The following is a 15,291-nucleotide window of genomic DNA, read 5'->3' as shown; positions in this document are numbered from 1 at the left end:
CCCCCCCACTTTACCGCCCACTCAACCTCCAATGTCTTTGGAGTCACCACAAATACAAAAAAGCCTAAACAGCTTTTGGCAGTCACTGGGTCTAGTCAGTAGAGGAGCATCAAGCACAGACTTGCACGCTGCTGGAAGGATCTATTACATTGAAAAAATTAGGAGAAGGCACAGTGTGACCACACTGCTGCCTGAAAGGGAACTGAGCTGAAAGCACTGAGGACTGTGAGCAGGTAGGTGGCCCTCAGAACGAAGGCTGGATGACAAAATGCTCAGAGCAGACAGGAGAAATGGATTAGTCGACCTATTTCACGTCAGCATTTTGTGAGCAGGTGCACAAATAGATGCAGTAAAAAAATCTAAATTATACATGCATTATGTGTGTAATGAAGACATGCTTCTATTTTCCTCTACAAGCTGAAGTGTTTAAAAGGGCAATAAAGTGACTAACAGTTAATAGAATTTTATGTGCTATCTCACTTCAGTTGCTCAAATAACAGAGTATGTAACCATATTAATAAAGTAGATATACATTAAACATTGTACAGGATTTAGTTACAGAAGAGGACGCACAAATTTGGTGTTGGTGCATGTAATCATTTTAGTAAGGCATGCCGGCTTCTCAGTTTGAATTTCACGGTTTTAAATCTGGGAAGCTGGATCACAGCAGTGAAGTCAGAGCTGTGAGGTTGTTGGGTGATGACTAACTTTAGAGGTAGGTATCAAATCGATATGTAGCCTCAGCTGCATGCAGGGTGTGGGTTGTAGTTTGGCAGAAAATAGGAACTCTTTTTACATTAAAGAAACACACAGGGCTGTGGCTGATACTGTTCACACTGTAGTTGTTTTTCTTCTATACTTGTGTTTCACATTGTGAGTCTGTAATAAGCACCTCTCTTCAATGCAGTTACGCTTTCTAGGTCTGAAAGGACACAATCAATTCAAGAAATAAGACTAGAAAGTGGAGAATACACAGACTGATCAAAACATACTGCAACACATACCATGCTAAAGCTTCTTACATGTTCGGAACAACATATATGCATCGACTTGTCAGCCAGCTGAACAAATGAGCAACTCCACTGGGACGTGGATTTGAAGGAGTACCACCATTAGAGCTCATTTGACACCGAAAGGCCTTGTCATCAGGCCCGGTTTTGTGTGAGTTACACTCAGCTGCAGTCAGTGACGTGTGGAGAAATGCAGTGAGGGACATTCGAGAAGCTACCAGATGCCATTTTGAGAGTATGTGGTCAGTGGTGCAGTCATCTGCGGTGGGTAGCTGAGAATCACTTGGACATGTCACGTACCACTGACACATTATGCACAATTCGTTTGTCTTCTTTTCAACAAACTTCAAATAACTCCGCTGGCATCTTCTGGAGACTGTTACTGTATTCCATGCTGTTAATACGAGAAGAGGTCAGCTTTAAGAAATGTCAAGGGATGTGGTGTTATGCACATGCAAAGATGAAATTACAGTCAAACATCACAGGGTTTGACCATGCATGGATGGCGAAGAATTCACACACAAAATCTTTATTCTGTTAATGTCAGTGTGCAATAAAGCAGTTAGTTATAACAAGCTGTCAAAGTCTACGGGAGAAAATAAATGTCACAAGGATCTTTTTAATTATGTTATGTTAGTTATTATTAGATAATAACAACATATTAGGAAAACAGACTCACCTGTCAAAATTATATTAATATTATTTCCTCCTTTATGATTGTGTGTGCAGAACATAACAGAGTGAGACATATACAAGCATAATATCAACAGTAAAGGGTAAAAGAAAGACACGGGAAGGTGAGTATCAGCACAAACTCTAAGGGTTGACTCAGAGTGAAAAGCTGGATATATTTCCTTTCTGCTAGAGTAGTCCAACATTCCAGATAGCCCGTCTCTAATTTTATGCCTGGTGACTTGTTATGTTGCCTGCAGTGACAGCCAGCCTGCCTACATACTGGTTATATGTAATGATGTTTTGAAGCATGGCTCTTATTTTTATAAAGCAAGATAAGTTTACTTTAAAGCCGCCTGCAGCAACAGTCTTTAAAGTCTCAGGGACAGTGACTAGGAAAGATATTCAGGATCTATTGATGATTATTTTGTCTACAACGTCCTCTCCCCCACAATTTAGAATTCATTAAATCAGATGGGAGCCTCAGCCAAACATTAAACTATAAATGTAATGAGCTAAAATGGCAAAACTATTCAGTGGGAGGAGAGAGGAGTGGGTATCCTTTAATGCAAAGGGAGCCCTGCCAAGATGTCTCCTGTTGCAGGCTGTTTTGCTTTTACCATATGCGTTGTCTAGTTCATTTTCAAGATCCACCAAGAGCCAAGATCGCTGCTGGAGCCCAGAACCTTTCTGAACATATGCTGGAGCATGTGTACAACTAAAAATAAAACACTTACTTTCCAAGACAGCAGGTTTTATTTTCAGTGGGGTATCAGGACAGGCTGTAAATATTTAAAATTTGGGGTGAAATGTTTAAGATTCAATATTTAATAATATTATGGTGCAAGTCCATGTTTTAAATAGACATTTCAGCCTTTATACAATTTTCTAGTTGTTTAAAGCCACTGAAAATATATTTTCTCAGCTTCTTATTATTAGCAGCTGATCACAGATTAGCAGATTATGTGAGTTATTATAGTTTTTGAGTCAATGAACAATGTTGTTCTTTTTTAAATTTAGTCATGAATATTAAACGTTACAGGGAAATAGAAATCTGAGGGGCTTCAAAGCTTCACAGGAGTTAGAGCAGGTTGAGTGCACATGCATTTGCTAAACCAGGCAACATACTACAGCAGCTATTTACTTTTACAGTAGACAGATTTAAAATATCGCTTGTAATCACTAGTTACTAGTGCTTTTCATGCAAAGTGAGCTGTACACAATAGCAAGCACTTTTGGTATAGGCATTTTTTGTTAGAGTTTGTACAGCTATGGCAGCACGTATATGTAGCAATCAAAATATCCATAATCATAGGAAGGGGGGGTATCAATAATATTATTATATTAGGTCATCCAGGTAAACACACAAGCACAATGTTATTCACACTGAGCATAAAGCAAAATTCAAACAGCACTCACCTCTTCATGTCAGCAATATTTTCTGAAAATATAGGTTCAGCTGCAAAGTTATAAAGAAAATAATATTAATTGCCTATACGTAACCACACCTACTCTAAGTCCCTGTCCAATGAGAAGGTTAAGACCTCTTAACTGGAGTGTCATTAGGTCAAATTTTACAAGAACAAAAAATAGTAATGGCATAAAGTGAGTGCATGTGACCTTTTATAACAGAGAGGAGACATGACTCATGTAACGGTTTAACAAGTGTCATATGAGTCAGTTGTCATGTAACAGATAAACAGGTGTCATATGAGTCAGTTGGGATCATGGTAACTCTCACTTTAGAGGTTTCATATAAATATTCTTTTGGTGTCTTTAAAGACTTTTCAAACCAAATAATGCTGGTGGGGGTGAACACATTCCTCCCCAGACTCAGTGTTTCTTTTGAAAAATAACATTTATCATCAAGTAAAAAAGTTGATAAGTTGTTTTAATCAAGTGAATGAAGAAGTACAGGTCTAGTGAAAATTGTGGTGTAAAGTTGCATGCTGCCTCTTTTAGCTGCTTTTTGTAAAGTCTGTTAAGAGGCAATTTGATATTTCATCTTCATACTTATCCAATACTCATATATTTATTTAAATTGTACCATAAATCAGCTAATATTAATCAGAACTTGGAGGCTGTAGCAGTGACAGTATTTACAGTATTTTAAAACTAAGCCTAACTCTTCACCTGGTTTATTTAAGGATTCAACAAGTTCCTTGCTTAATTAACACATGCCTGTGAAGGATTCCTGAGATAGGTATTCATCCCATGTTAAGGCCAACAGTTAGTGTAAATAACATTGGTTGCTGCCTCTCACTGACTGGTTACAGTAACTGCAGAGTGCTTAGGAAAATAACATCTGAGCAGTTTAGCGCAGCTGATTTTCCTCCAAAACTTATAAATAAATCTCTGACAACCTTTGAGTGGCATCTGATTAAATTTTCTAAAAGAGAATGAGCAATTAAAAGCACATCCCAAAGTTAAAAAGACTGACACTTCAAACTCAGAGGAGACTGTCAGTCCATATCACTGATTTGCTTTTAAGCCACGTATACAATGCTAAAGATTTCCTTGTGTATCCTCTGTCTTTTTTGCTGCAGAGCCTTCTGAATCAGCAGAGCTCGAGAGGAAAAGCAAGATGTGGAAGAGGTCAAAGGTGACCGATCAAACTGCCGCTGGGCAGGCGGGTAAGTGCAGGGTGATGGACACCCTCTCTAGTTAGGTCAGTCAAGAGCTTGGTATTGCAGCTGCCTCCACCTGTATTTCCTTTTATCTGAGGAACGATGATGAACTGGATCTATTTGACAACTAATCTTTATGCAAAATAAAGATGAACAAGGCATTGCATTAAAAAAAAAACCCTGCCAGACAAGAAAACACACGGGAAGCATACCACCTCACAGATTATAGTCTGTGTCCACAAAAAGCATCTTTTTTTGAAGACGAATACTGTACTGAAGATGTCTGAATAATGCTGTATTATGCAGAGGACTGACCATTTCCACTCTGAAGAAATGAAGATAAGCACCACATCTTTTTCTTTTGTCAAGTGGAAGCAGTCCAAATCATATTCATGGTTTTTCAAATCCCTGCACCAAACAGAATATCATCCATGATGTCAAGAAAATTCAACTGCAAAGACCATTTTTTGTCAACAAAGACACAGGTGCTACTTTCCAATGGACGTTTTTCCAAACCAAGCAGCGAGTTTGAATGTGACACTGCCCATGTCATTCATCAACTTCTGCTTCCCATTGTGAAGATGTTGGTCAAATAAATGACCACAGGCACTACAGATGCAAATAAGCTGAAATCACTGAACTAGAGCATGCTGTGAAAAATATTTTCATGACAAAAGAAATGTCGGACAAAGAATAAAATTTGAGTATATTTGAAGAACAACACTAACATACAGCTGATGGTTGCAAGGATGAGCAAAGAAATCATCATGGAGGATCAATGCAACAGTTGCTGGCCAGAAAGAAAATTGCAAGTGAAATGGTGTTTTTGTTTGATAGAAGACAAAATGAAGCCTTAAATTTAAATTAATTTCCAACAAATTGCTTTTCCACAAAATATTTGCACATAATTTCTCTCAAGCACTGCGCAGGAATCATCCTGAGATTTCAGCCATAAGAAAATGTCTGAGCGAGCTTGAAGTTAAGTCTAATCAGCAGTTGCACAGCACTATTCACATGCTGCTGTAACAACATATTGCTAACATACTGTATTATATTTTGTCTATGACTAACCATTCCTTGTTGTGTGATGTGTCCCTGGATATTTTGTTCTTCCTCAGTTGTGTGTCTGTGTGTCTGTGCTTCCCATTCCTGGGTTACACTGTATATTGTAGTGTTTTATGTTTATTGTGTCCATAATCCTGTCGAAGTTCCAACCTGCCATGGTGCTTTTGTCAGGATTAATATTTACCTGTCCTGTTCCCTCTCCTGCTGTCACGTTGCGTGTTAAGTCGACGATTCTGAGGGAGTTCACCCAGACGACAAAGGTATGCGAGCAAAAAAAAGATATCAAATCACACAAACGATTCACCTTCTGTTAAGTGCATGACTCCATGTTGGGTGAGTTTGCATGTATGATGTGGTCTTCATCACTCCTTGAAAGGTGTCATCCGAAATGGATGATTCAACTTTCAGTGTCACAACAGATGCATTTCATTGTGACATTCTCAACAGCCAAGGTTGTTGCTAGAGGGCACTGCGGTTGATTTTCATGTATCTAACTTGTAATTTAAAGGGAAAATGCCACTTTTTAAAACTTATGTCAACATGTTGATTAGTACTGTTGGCACAGTTCAGTCTCAATAAGTGAACTTTCTCTACAGGGGCATCTCAAAGGAGTGGCATGATCTCTTATAAAATCTAACTAGTCTAAATGGCCACCCCGGTCCCTTTTTAAAATCACAAAATTATTTAGTCTGAAACATACTTAACTTGTAAATTCGGTTTAATACTGTTTAACTGCAAACTACATGCATTTAGTATCCATAGAAAGACTACAAGAACATCATATTTGAGGCTGTATTTTTATACAATGAACACCAGCACAAACTGAATCACCCTTTAAAGTTACCCTTTCTGTATTCCCTTGAGATTTTCGGCCTTTTCATGCCTGACCCACATGTTATGCTTGGCTTCACTGTGACGACAAGGACTGTCACAGATACAAAATTGCATTTTCTATGATCCTAGCAGTTCAAAGCAGGTCTAAAAGAACCATGTGCTGTCAAGTTAACACAGAACATTGAGGTCTCGAGGTAATCAGCTGGAATGACACCCATGACCTCTGGAAGCTCTTAAGCCTCACCAAACTCTCAATATCTTTTGATTTCTTGTATTTCTGCGACAGTTGCTGTGAAGAATTTGGGGCAACACAAGTACACAATGCTCTGAGGTATCAGATCATACATGGCACTTGTCTTTTTCTGTTAACATGGCCATGCAGCAAAAAAAAAAAAAAAATAAAAAATAAATAAATAAATACAAATAGGACAGCTGAGTGGCAAAGAACGGCAAAGTTACTGCAAAGTCCCAACAGCCAACAATGGCAGCTGGCTAAAACTGCACTGATGAGAACAGTGGGAACATGTTGGTGAGTCAGCAGGTTCGGAAAAGCTTTCTGAATGTACTCTTTATCATTCATTCATTCATTTATTTGTTCATTTATTTATTTAGAAAGGCGAGGCAGGTGTACTTAGAAAGCACCTTTAATACACAAAGTCATTTCAAAGTGCTTTGTAAGCCATAAAAGACTGGAATGAAATAGGAAAAAACTAACATGTAAAAAGCTACAGGAAATTAAAAAGATGAAAGCACAGACCAATAGAGGAAAAGTGCAGGGACTAAATACTTAATTTTCAACTTAAAACATGGTTAGAAAACTGTAATGTCTTCTGTAAGTTTGTCGAAGCTTCGTGTAGCTTTGTGATCAACATTGTGCGATGCAGGGATACAAAACACATATAGTTCATAGCAGTCAGTGAGTCTATAGATACATTTAGTTTAGAATTAAACAAACTACACACTACTCAAAAAAAGTATGCACAACAAATTGAAAACCTTTCGAAATATTTATTTAAAAAAAAAAAAACTAGGGACATTAAAACAACAATGTAGTTCTGCAGAGAACTCTTAAACAGAGCAAGCGGTCCTTCAGTGCAACTGTATTAGAAACATGATAAGAGCAATCGAGGCATTTACAGCCACCGGCATTTCAGACAAGGACTGAATGAAAAAACTTCAACTTTATAGTGATTGCAACCCATGTACATGCTTATCTGTCTGACAGCTGTTGAGATCTCTTGAAAAATAAGATATCAAGAGTCTGGTGATGTTTGCAAATGCTGATCTAATATGACTCATGTATATGTAAGTGCTCCACTGCATGGCAAGCGCTTCTGGCCTACGAAGGGCATTATTCAGCTTATACCATGGGCAAAAAATTAAGACCATTATATTTAAGTTTTCATGAATTTTGGAATCAAAATCAAAATTCTTTCACAAGTCATAACTCCATTTCCATTGTAACAACTGAGGGTTTGACTAATACCTGGAAGAATCATTATGTTGTTCACAACTCCAGTAAATAGGACTAAGCTTAGATAAGAGCTAGATAAGTCAATAACACTGCGTACAGTCGTCCAATGGTAAATATAATTTGACAGTATGTTTAATAACAAGACTAGTTATTTATCCTGCCATGTCATTGTCCCCAAATAAATATATAGATTTTCCCAGAAAAATTATAAAGGATGTGCAAGTTAAAGCTGAAGCCTAAAGTAGCAAGTTGAATGGTCAATGACATTTGAGATGATTGCTTACACAAAGTATCAGTAGGTCCAGAGGACCAGTGTAGGGGCTTGTGTGTTACAGTCACAGCATTGAGTATTTATCCAGACCATGGTATGCTGTATTTTACACAGCATTTATCAAGCACATGAGTCACGTTAAATCTGCTCAAGTAGGAATCTGTCTGTACCAAATGTATGCCAATTATATTCCATCAAATACTTTTTGCAGGCTTGATGAAATCAATGCCTGGCCTAAACATGCAGCTTTAATTGCTGTTCTACATTAATCGACTGATCAATATTTCCATGCAGACCTATTGCTTTAATGATGTCCATGTCATCCCTGCGATTCCACAGCGTGAACTCTCTGCTCGTTAACAGCAGCAAAACTCATGTAATGTTATCAGCACTCTGCTGCACACACAGTATTGTAGCACCTGCTGCAAGAAATTCTCTTCCAAAGCGCTTCAGACTGCAAAACGCTGGGGCACCCTGCTCATTTCTCCTTACTTGAACTATATATTCTATAGTTTATATTCTGCCTATTGCAGGTCTTTCATGGCAAAAGAAAATATTTAAAGACCAGGGATGCATGGACCAGCTGAACCCCTGTGATCAGCATTCAGAGATGCCCCCCTTGAGATTGCAGTTGGTTAGTCCATACTCTCAGGGTTTCTGGGACTTCTGCAAAGCATTTAAATCTGCTTTAATTTCTAATTTTAAAGACACCCTTAACAAGAGAAGGGAAGATGGACTATCATCAGGGATATCATTTTTACCCTGTGGACCCTCTAGAAACCGCAGAGGACAGTGCCCACATGAAAACGTTTCCCTGTTTTGAGCGCTCACAACTTAGACTGAACTGTGCTAGAAATAATATTATGTACTGTATAGTTCAAATACAAACATAGAGGGTTAAATTATATGACAGATCCACTTTCATGACTGTACATAAGAAACATGTCCACATGGCACATCAGCACTAAACTGCTGTGGCCATTAGCTGCTTCTTAAGACTTAGGACTTATTTTATTCAGCCTCATCCAAATAGTGTAAAGTTAAACAACGGAACTACCTACATTAACACTAAAAGTCACTAAACTTGGAACCATCTATTTAAAACATATAAGGTGTGCGCAGAATGTATAAAACTTGTGAAATGCATTTTTAAATGTAGAGTAAATCATATACTTGAGTGGACACACAAAATTAACTAGTAATTTGGCTGACATAAGAATTAGTGGATAAACATTTTATCTTAGATTTTTGTGAAATTTTAAGAGAGTTGTGACTGAGTTACATGTAATCTTTTATTGCTATTAAACCACAATGAATATAAAGTTAAATATGAATTTGTGCATATGCTAATTAATATTAACCACTCACGTTTTCAACATGACATAAACACTGATGTTTATGGCAAGAATACAGAATTTATTACAACACAAACTATTAGCTTATTACGCCTGATACTTACATAAATAAAGGCAGATCAGGGGTGCATGTTGATATCAAAATAAAACAAACTACTAATATCAGAAGTCCAAAGTACAGAAAACTTGGCTATGTCTTTTTCTTTTACAAAGCTCTGAATGGAAGGATTGTTGATCCTACTGTCGTTCTTACATACTGCTCATTATGAGCACTCTTAATCCAGTGCAAGTGCTCCATGTTGTGAGGGTGCAGCGTCAGAGAAAAGCCAATACACAGGAGATGTAGAGGTGGAGATGTAGAGTAGGTGGGGATGTAAATTAACCCTCTTGCATTCTGTTCTTGCAAAAAGAGCAACAGGATTTTTGCAAAATACAACAAACTTTTGGCAGGGTCAGATTTGAGGTGGGGGAGAGAGCCATGCTAATTTGGTTCAGAACTTTCGCACTAGCTTGTGTTATCCATGTTAATACATCACTCAGTTTATAAGGAAAATGATGGATGATCTTGAAATATTAAGAAAATAAATAAATAAATAGGATCACAAAAAAATACTAGATTGAGTCACCTCTGGGTAGTTATTTTGTCTTTTCTTTAACCATTATTGTGGCATTTTATTCCAAAACAAGTTGTTTTCTTCAGATAAACACTCATGTATGTTTGTGACTATGAGCGTGAGTATGAGTTACGCTGACAATTTGTCTGGGTTTTAGATTTGTATTTATTATCCACTAAATACATATAAAACATTTTTTTCTTCAACATACTGAACTTTATAGAGGTGGCTCCTCAAAATAAGCTATTAACATTTTTATGCCTAGATAAATATGTTGTATATACTATATATTTAATTTCCCCCCTCTATATTTTACACTTGTCTAATTGTTAATATTCTATTTGATCAGGCATCAAGAAGAAGTCGAAAGTGCCCGGCGTCATGATAACGCAGTTCATAGAGGAACTTCCAGAGGGCATGACAACTCCAGATTTCACCCGCAAACCAATTGCTCTGACTATTCAAGAGGGTAAGTCTTCGTATTTCTGAGAGATCAACATAAAGGTCCAGTGCGTAACATTGAGGAGGATCTTTCGGCAGAAATGGTATATAATATTCATAGGTATGTTTTCATTAGTGTATAATCACCTGAAAAAAAGAGCCATTTTTATCTACAGAGAGAGCTTCCACGAAGGCCCCCGTGTGGACACACCAATTATGGGAGGGCAGCAAACTTTTGGAATCAATATCAAAATTATTTTACAAGCCATAACTCCATTCCCATTGTAACACCTGATGGTTTGACTAATACCTGGAAGAATCATTACCATTACACATGGTTCTTATGCAATGGAAATGTTGTTCACTACTCCAGTTAATAGGTCACGTAGTTTATTATTAAGGTGAAAGTCTTCTAAAACACATATTAGTTCCTTGATTGTTGTTTTTTTAATTATTATTAGAAACAATGATAGAGTTTTTTGTAATGAGATGGCACACACTTGACTAGAGCTGAACAAAAAGTAGATCACATTCCCAGAAATAATGAAACTTTTTAAACAGCATTTGGAACAATAAAACATACAGCAATGCATAATTTGTCACTAACGTGTAACAAGGAAATCTTCATTCTATCCCATTCCAGGTAAATTTGCAGTCTTTAAAGCCAAAGTGGTGGGCACTCCAATACCTACTGTAACATGGAGCCGAGCAAATGGAGAAATACATTTTCACCCGGATGTGTGTCAGCAAAAGTATGATGAGACATCTCATGAACACACCATTGAGGTAAGCTTGACATATAGCAGTTGAGGTATAAATGATGACAATCTCCAACAATCCTTAAAGGAATGGTCACATTACGATTCCGTTCAATGAAATGTACCCTCTCTCGGCCTTCAAAAAGGACATGGTGTCTCGTTTCTGATGCTGATAGTAAATAAACACTGATCAGAGTGATCACAGCACAGACTGTAAACTAGAGGTTTACTGATAGTGGATTTTTTGATTATGTTCCCCTAGGTCTAGCCAACATTTTGTAACCCTATCACCAAAATAATGCATTGAAGTGTGTGTGAAGATTTACTTTCTAAAAACATACATTGAAAAGCACCAGTGCCAGAAAGACCAGCAGATAATGATAAAAGCATTGACAAATCGATTAAAAGGTCAACCTATACTGTAAACAGTGTATGACAGCAACACTACATTTTTTTTTGTCTAATGCTGTGATAATGTACACATTAGAATAATAACTTATTAAGTGCATGAAAGTTTCTTTTGGCCAAATAAGCAGATCTGTTCGGTCAAAGTTGAATGAAGGTGACCTGCAAATCCATCTGAGTGAATATTCCTGCACCTAAAATGTAATGCTTTTGTAATGCATTAAGACTCGACTGCTTTCAATGATAATAAAAATGCCATTAACTCTGTGTTTGTATTTCATTAGTTTCCTAAAGTCGCTCCAGAGGATGCTGACACCTACAAGTGTTTTGCAACAAATGAATATGGAAAAGCTGTTTGCACTGTTGTCTTGAATGTTATTGCGGGTATGATCTTTATTATTATTTGAATTACTGTTTCTCTCAAGTGTGTTAGATAGTTACATTACATATCCTGACAAGTTGGCATATTTGTATTGAATTGTGACAGACAGGTAATGAAAAAATGCGATTGTTTCTTTACAGTTGGATTCTCTAAGAGCAAGGAACTTCAAAAGAAATCAGTCGAAGGTGAGGTTTCAAATACATTGACACTCTAAGTTTAATCTGAAGAGGTGTGCTAATTTTACAAATGTATTTTATTTAACAAGACAGTTTGTGTTTGTTTGCTGTCAAGTCAGGGAATTGGGCAACCGGCTGTGTATAAAGATGAATAGAGGTTGATGTTTTTTTTATCTAAGCTATCAATACTTGGAATGATGCATTCGCTCAGTTTCTTTGTGCTACAACCTAGCCAATATATTTTCATTGCAACATGACATTTCATTCATTAATTGGAATTATTGGGAAAAATCTGCCTACCATGGTGCATCTGTCACATCGGTGCGATGCCACTGTGACACTTGACATATTAATAGCTCTCTTAGAAACTGACTGGAAAATGTGAAACCAGCAACCACAACCATGTTAGGCTGTATGAACCCAACACAAAGTGCTATGGTTCACCAACCTGGATGGTTTGAGATCGATCGCCTTTATTTCTGTTATAGTTTCCTTTTTGCCCATGAATATCAAATGGACTTAGAAAGATCCGGCCAGTTATTCCAGGCTTCTCTGGCCTGAGCATTGTTAAATGTCCATTGTTAGGAGGATCCACTAGCAGAAATGGAATATAATATTTATTTGTATGTTTTCTTTAGTGTACAATTATCAGAAATAAGAATTGTTGTGTTTTTGTCAGAATGAGCCATTTTTATCTACAGAAGGGAGTGGGTCCTCTTCCACGAAGGCCGGGTTTCTATAGTTGCCCAGAATGGACAAATCAAACACTGGTTCTTGATAAGACAACATTTTTCACGCGTTCATTTTATTTTATTTTTTTTTTCAAACTTTGTTTATTGGGTTTTGCAGATGTATACAATTGTATTAAAACATTTGCAGAGAATTAAGTATACATTTTTTCTTTTTAGGACAACAATCAAACAAGAAAGTGGTCATTGAGATATTGCACGCGTTCATTTTATTAAAAAGAAAACAATTCTTATGGAGCTTTAATAAAAACATTATATGTAAATTGCCAATACCGTTAAATTAAACCTGCTCTTTTTGAACACTACTGTAAAAGATGAAGCATGGCATATGCATTTAGTGATGGACTATTATTTTTCGTTATGGTTTTCCCAGATCCAACAGAATTCAGAAAAAAACTTAAAAAACGGTGAGTAAAATACTGCATACTTGTCTGTTAAAATAAAGTGGTATGGTATCTTTTTATCCTACAGTGATTCTGTCTTTCCATGACGGAAGGGAACATTTTTGAACTTTTTTTACTCTACAGTAATTCTGATGGAACACGTGAGGTAAAGCCAATGGAGCCAGAAGAGAAGATCTGGGAGATTCTCCTTAGTGCAGACAAGAAAGACTATGAGCGCATCTGTGCTGAATACGGTATCACAGACTTCCGCCGCATGCTGAAGAAACTCACTGAAATGAAGAAAGAGAGAGAGGAGGAGATTGCAGAGGTACATGGTCTTTTGGTTTTTCTTCAATTCTATCGCAACAAAAATGTTAGATCTGAATGTTAATTTTTGGTGTTTGGTTCAAAATATTTTTTATAATTTTGGTTCTGTCTCTTTATTTATACTGTAGTTTGTTTCACATATCACTAAACTGAAACATATTGAGGTCAACGATGAGGACTATGCAACAATTGAGTTGGACATGGACCTCAAGGATCCTACCAGCAAGATTTTCCTGTACAAGGTGAGGCTACACTGCTGTCTCCAATATTATTTTACTGCATTTTATTATCAGTTTAAAAATGATAACATGTCCCATAATTCTGTAGGATGGCGTTATGGTTCCATTCACCAAAGAAGACAACGAGGATTTGAAGCATAGTTTGAAACAAGTTGGCAAGAAGTATGTCTTCAAAATTAAAAAACTAGGTTCAGAAGATGCTGGACTCTACTCAGTGGATGTTGAGGGCGTCAATGTTTTCTCCACAGAATTTAAAGGTATGTCTTTAATCAAGTGATTAAGATTAGATTCAATTAATTTACTTTCCAATGATTAATGATATATTGTTGCTCTTCTGCAATTTGAGTTGACCAGCCGCCACTGACACTGTACAGAATAAGTAGTTTGGAAAGTGGATGGGACACACTGAAGAAATTCAATAGTCTTTGTCTGCTTCTTTTTTCTTTTTTGTCTTTCTGTAACATTACAGTACCTGAAGTTGACTTTGCTGTCAAAATACAAGAGATTAAGGCAACAGAACGAGAGGATGCCATGTTTCAGTGTGTCCTGACAGCACCTATGAGTGAGATCAAATGGTTTGGTAAAAGTGCTCCGCTGACAAATGATGAGAAACATGAAATCATTGTGTCAGAAGATAAGCTTATCCACAAGTTGATTGTCCGGGACTGTTTGCCTTTGGACGCTGGTATCTATGCTGCTGTGGCTGGAATCAAATCCTGCAATGCCTGGCTTGTTGTTGAAGGTAAGAAAATGATTATCTTCCTTTTTTTTATCTTTGAGGATTCTCAATGATGCAGTACAAAGTCCAATATCATACATAATTATGATATATTGTGCAGATACATTCTGAAATTAACATTAAGCTAAAAATTATAAATACATTTGCAATATTGTCTTTTATAGCCGACAAAGATCCTGCCAACAAGGGCAAGAAGGCTGCCCGCAAATCTACTATGGCTGGAGGTGGCAATGAAGAAGATCTGATGAAAATAGCTAAGGAACAGCAGGAAAAATATCAGAAAGAAATGGAAGAAAAAATGGAACTTGCCAAAAAGGCCCAAGCAGAGAGAGAAGCTGCAGAAGCAATTGCCCGAGCAGAGGCTGAAGCTGCTAAAAAGGAAGCAGCTGAAGCCAAAGCAGCGGCCAAGGCAGCTGCAAGGGCAAAGAGGGCAGCAGCTGGGAAGGATGGAGCTGCAAGGAAATCTAAGAAAGGTGCAGCAGGTGGTGCAGGCTCTGCTGAGGATGGTGCTGGAGGTGCTGGAGGAGCTGGAGGTGGTGCAGGGGGTGATGGAACTGAGGGTGGCAAAGGTGGTGCTGGTGGTGGTGCAGGAGGAGGAGGTGATGGAAGTGAAGCTGGAGCTAAAGGTCAAGCTCGGGGCAGAGCTGGAGGTGGTGAAGGAGAAGATTTTGATGCAGAATACGATTCATTTGAAGATTCTGATGAAGAATTTGAGGGAGAGGGAGCAGAAGGAGCAGGAGGATCAAGAGGAGCAAGAGGAGCAGGAGGAG

At 37.6% G+C, this 15,291-nt stretch overlaps 1 protein-coding gene across 1 annotated transcript in view; it reads left to right on the top strand.

Annotated features, from left to right (window-relative positions):
* Nucleotides 1–72: 72 nt before the first annotated feature.
* LOC118327714 (immunoglobulin-like and fibronectin type III domain-containing protein 1) overlaps nt 73–15,291 on the top strand; it is a 24,914-nt gene continuing 9,695 nt past the window's right edge. Inside the window, exons 1-12 of the mRNA XM_035661134.1 lie at nt 73–233; nt 4,229–4,315; nt 5,599–5,634; nt 10,272–10,391; nt 11,007–11,149; nt 11,811–11,910; nt 12,049–12,093; nt 13,207–13,240; nt 13,361–13,544; nt 13,672–13,785; nt 13,871–14,039; nt 14,252–14,524. Coding sequence (XP_035517027.1) covers nt 4,267–4,315; nt 5,599–5,634; nt 10,272–10,391; nt 11,007–11,149; nt 11,811–11,910; nt 12,049–12,093; nt 13,207–13,240; nt 13,361–13,544; nt 13,672–13,785; nt 13,871–14,039; nt 14,252–14,524 — 1,267 coding nt within the window. The 5' untranslated portion in view covers nt 73–233; nt 4,229–4,266. The remainder of the gene's footprint in view (nt 234–4,228; nt 4,316–5,598; nt 5,635–10,271; nt 10,392–11,006; nt 11,150–11,810; nt 11,911–12,048; nt 12,094–13,206; nt 13,241–13,360; nt 13,545–13,671; nt 13,786–13,870; nt 14,040–14,251; nt 14,525–15,291) is intronic.

The sequence above is a fragment of the Morone saxatilis genome, unplaced genomic scaffold, assembly GCF_004916995.1.
Source record: "Morone saxatilis isolate NCDOM2014 unplaced genomic scaffold, NCSU_SB_2.0 Contig18, whole genome shotgun sequence".
Classification (NCBI taxonomy): domain Eukaryota; kingdom Metazoa; phylum Chordata; class Actinopteri; family Moronidae; genus Morone; species Morone saxatilis.
The sequence above is the reverse complement of the archived record's forward strand: the minus strand, read 5'-3'. Positions and strand labels throughout refer to the sequence as shown.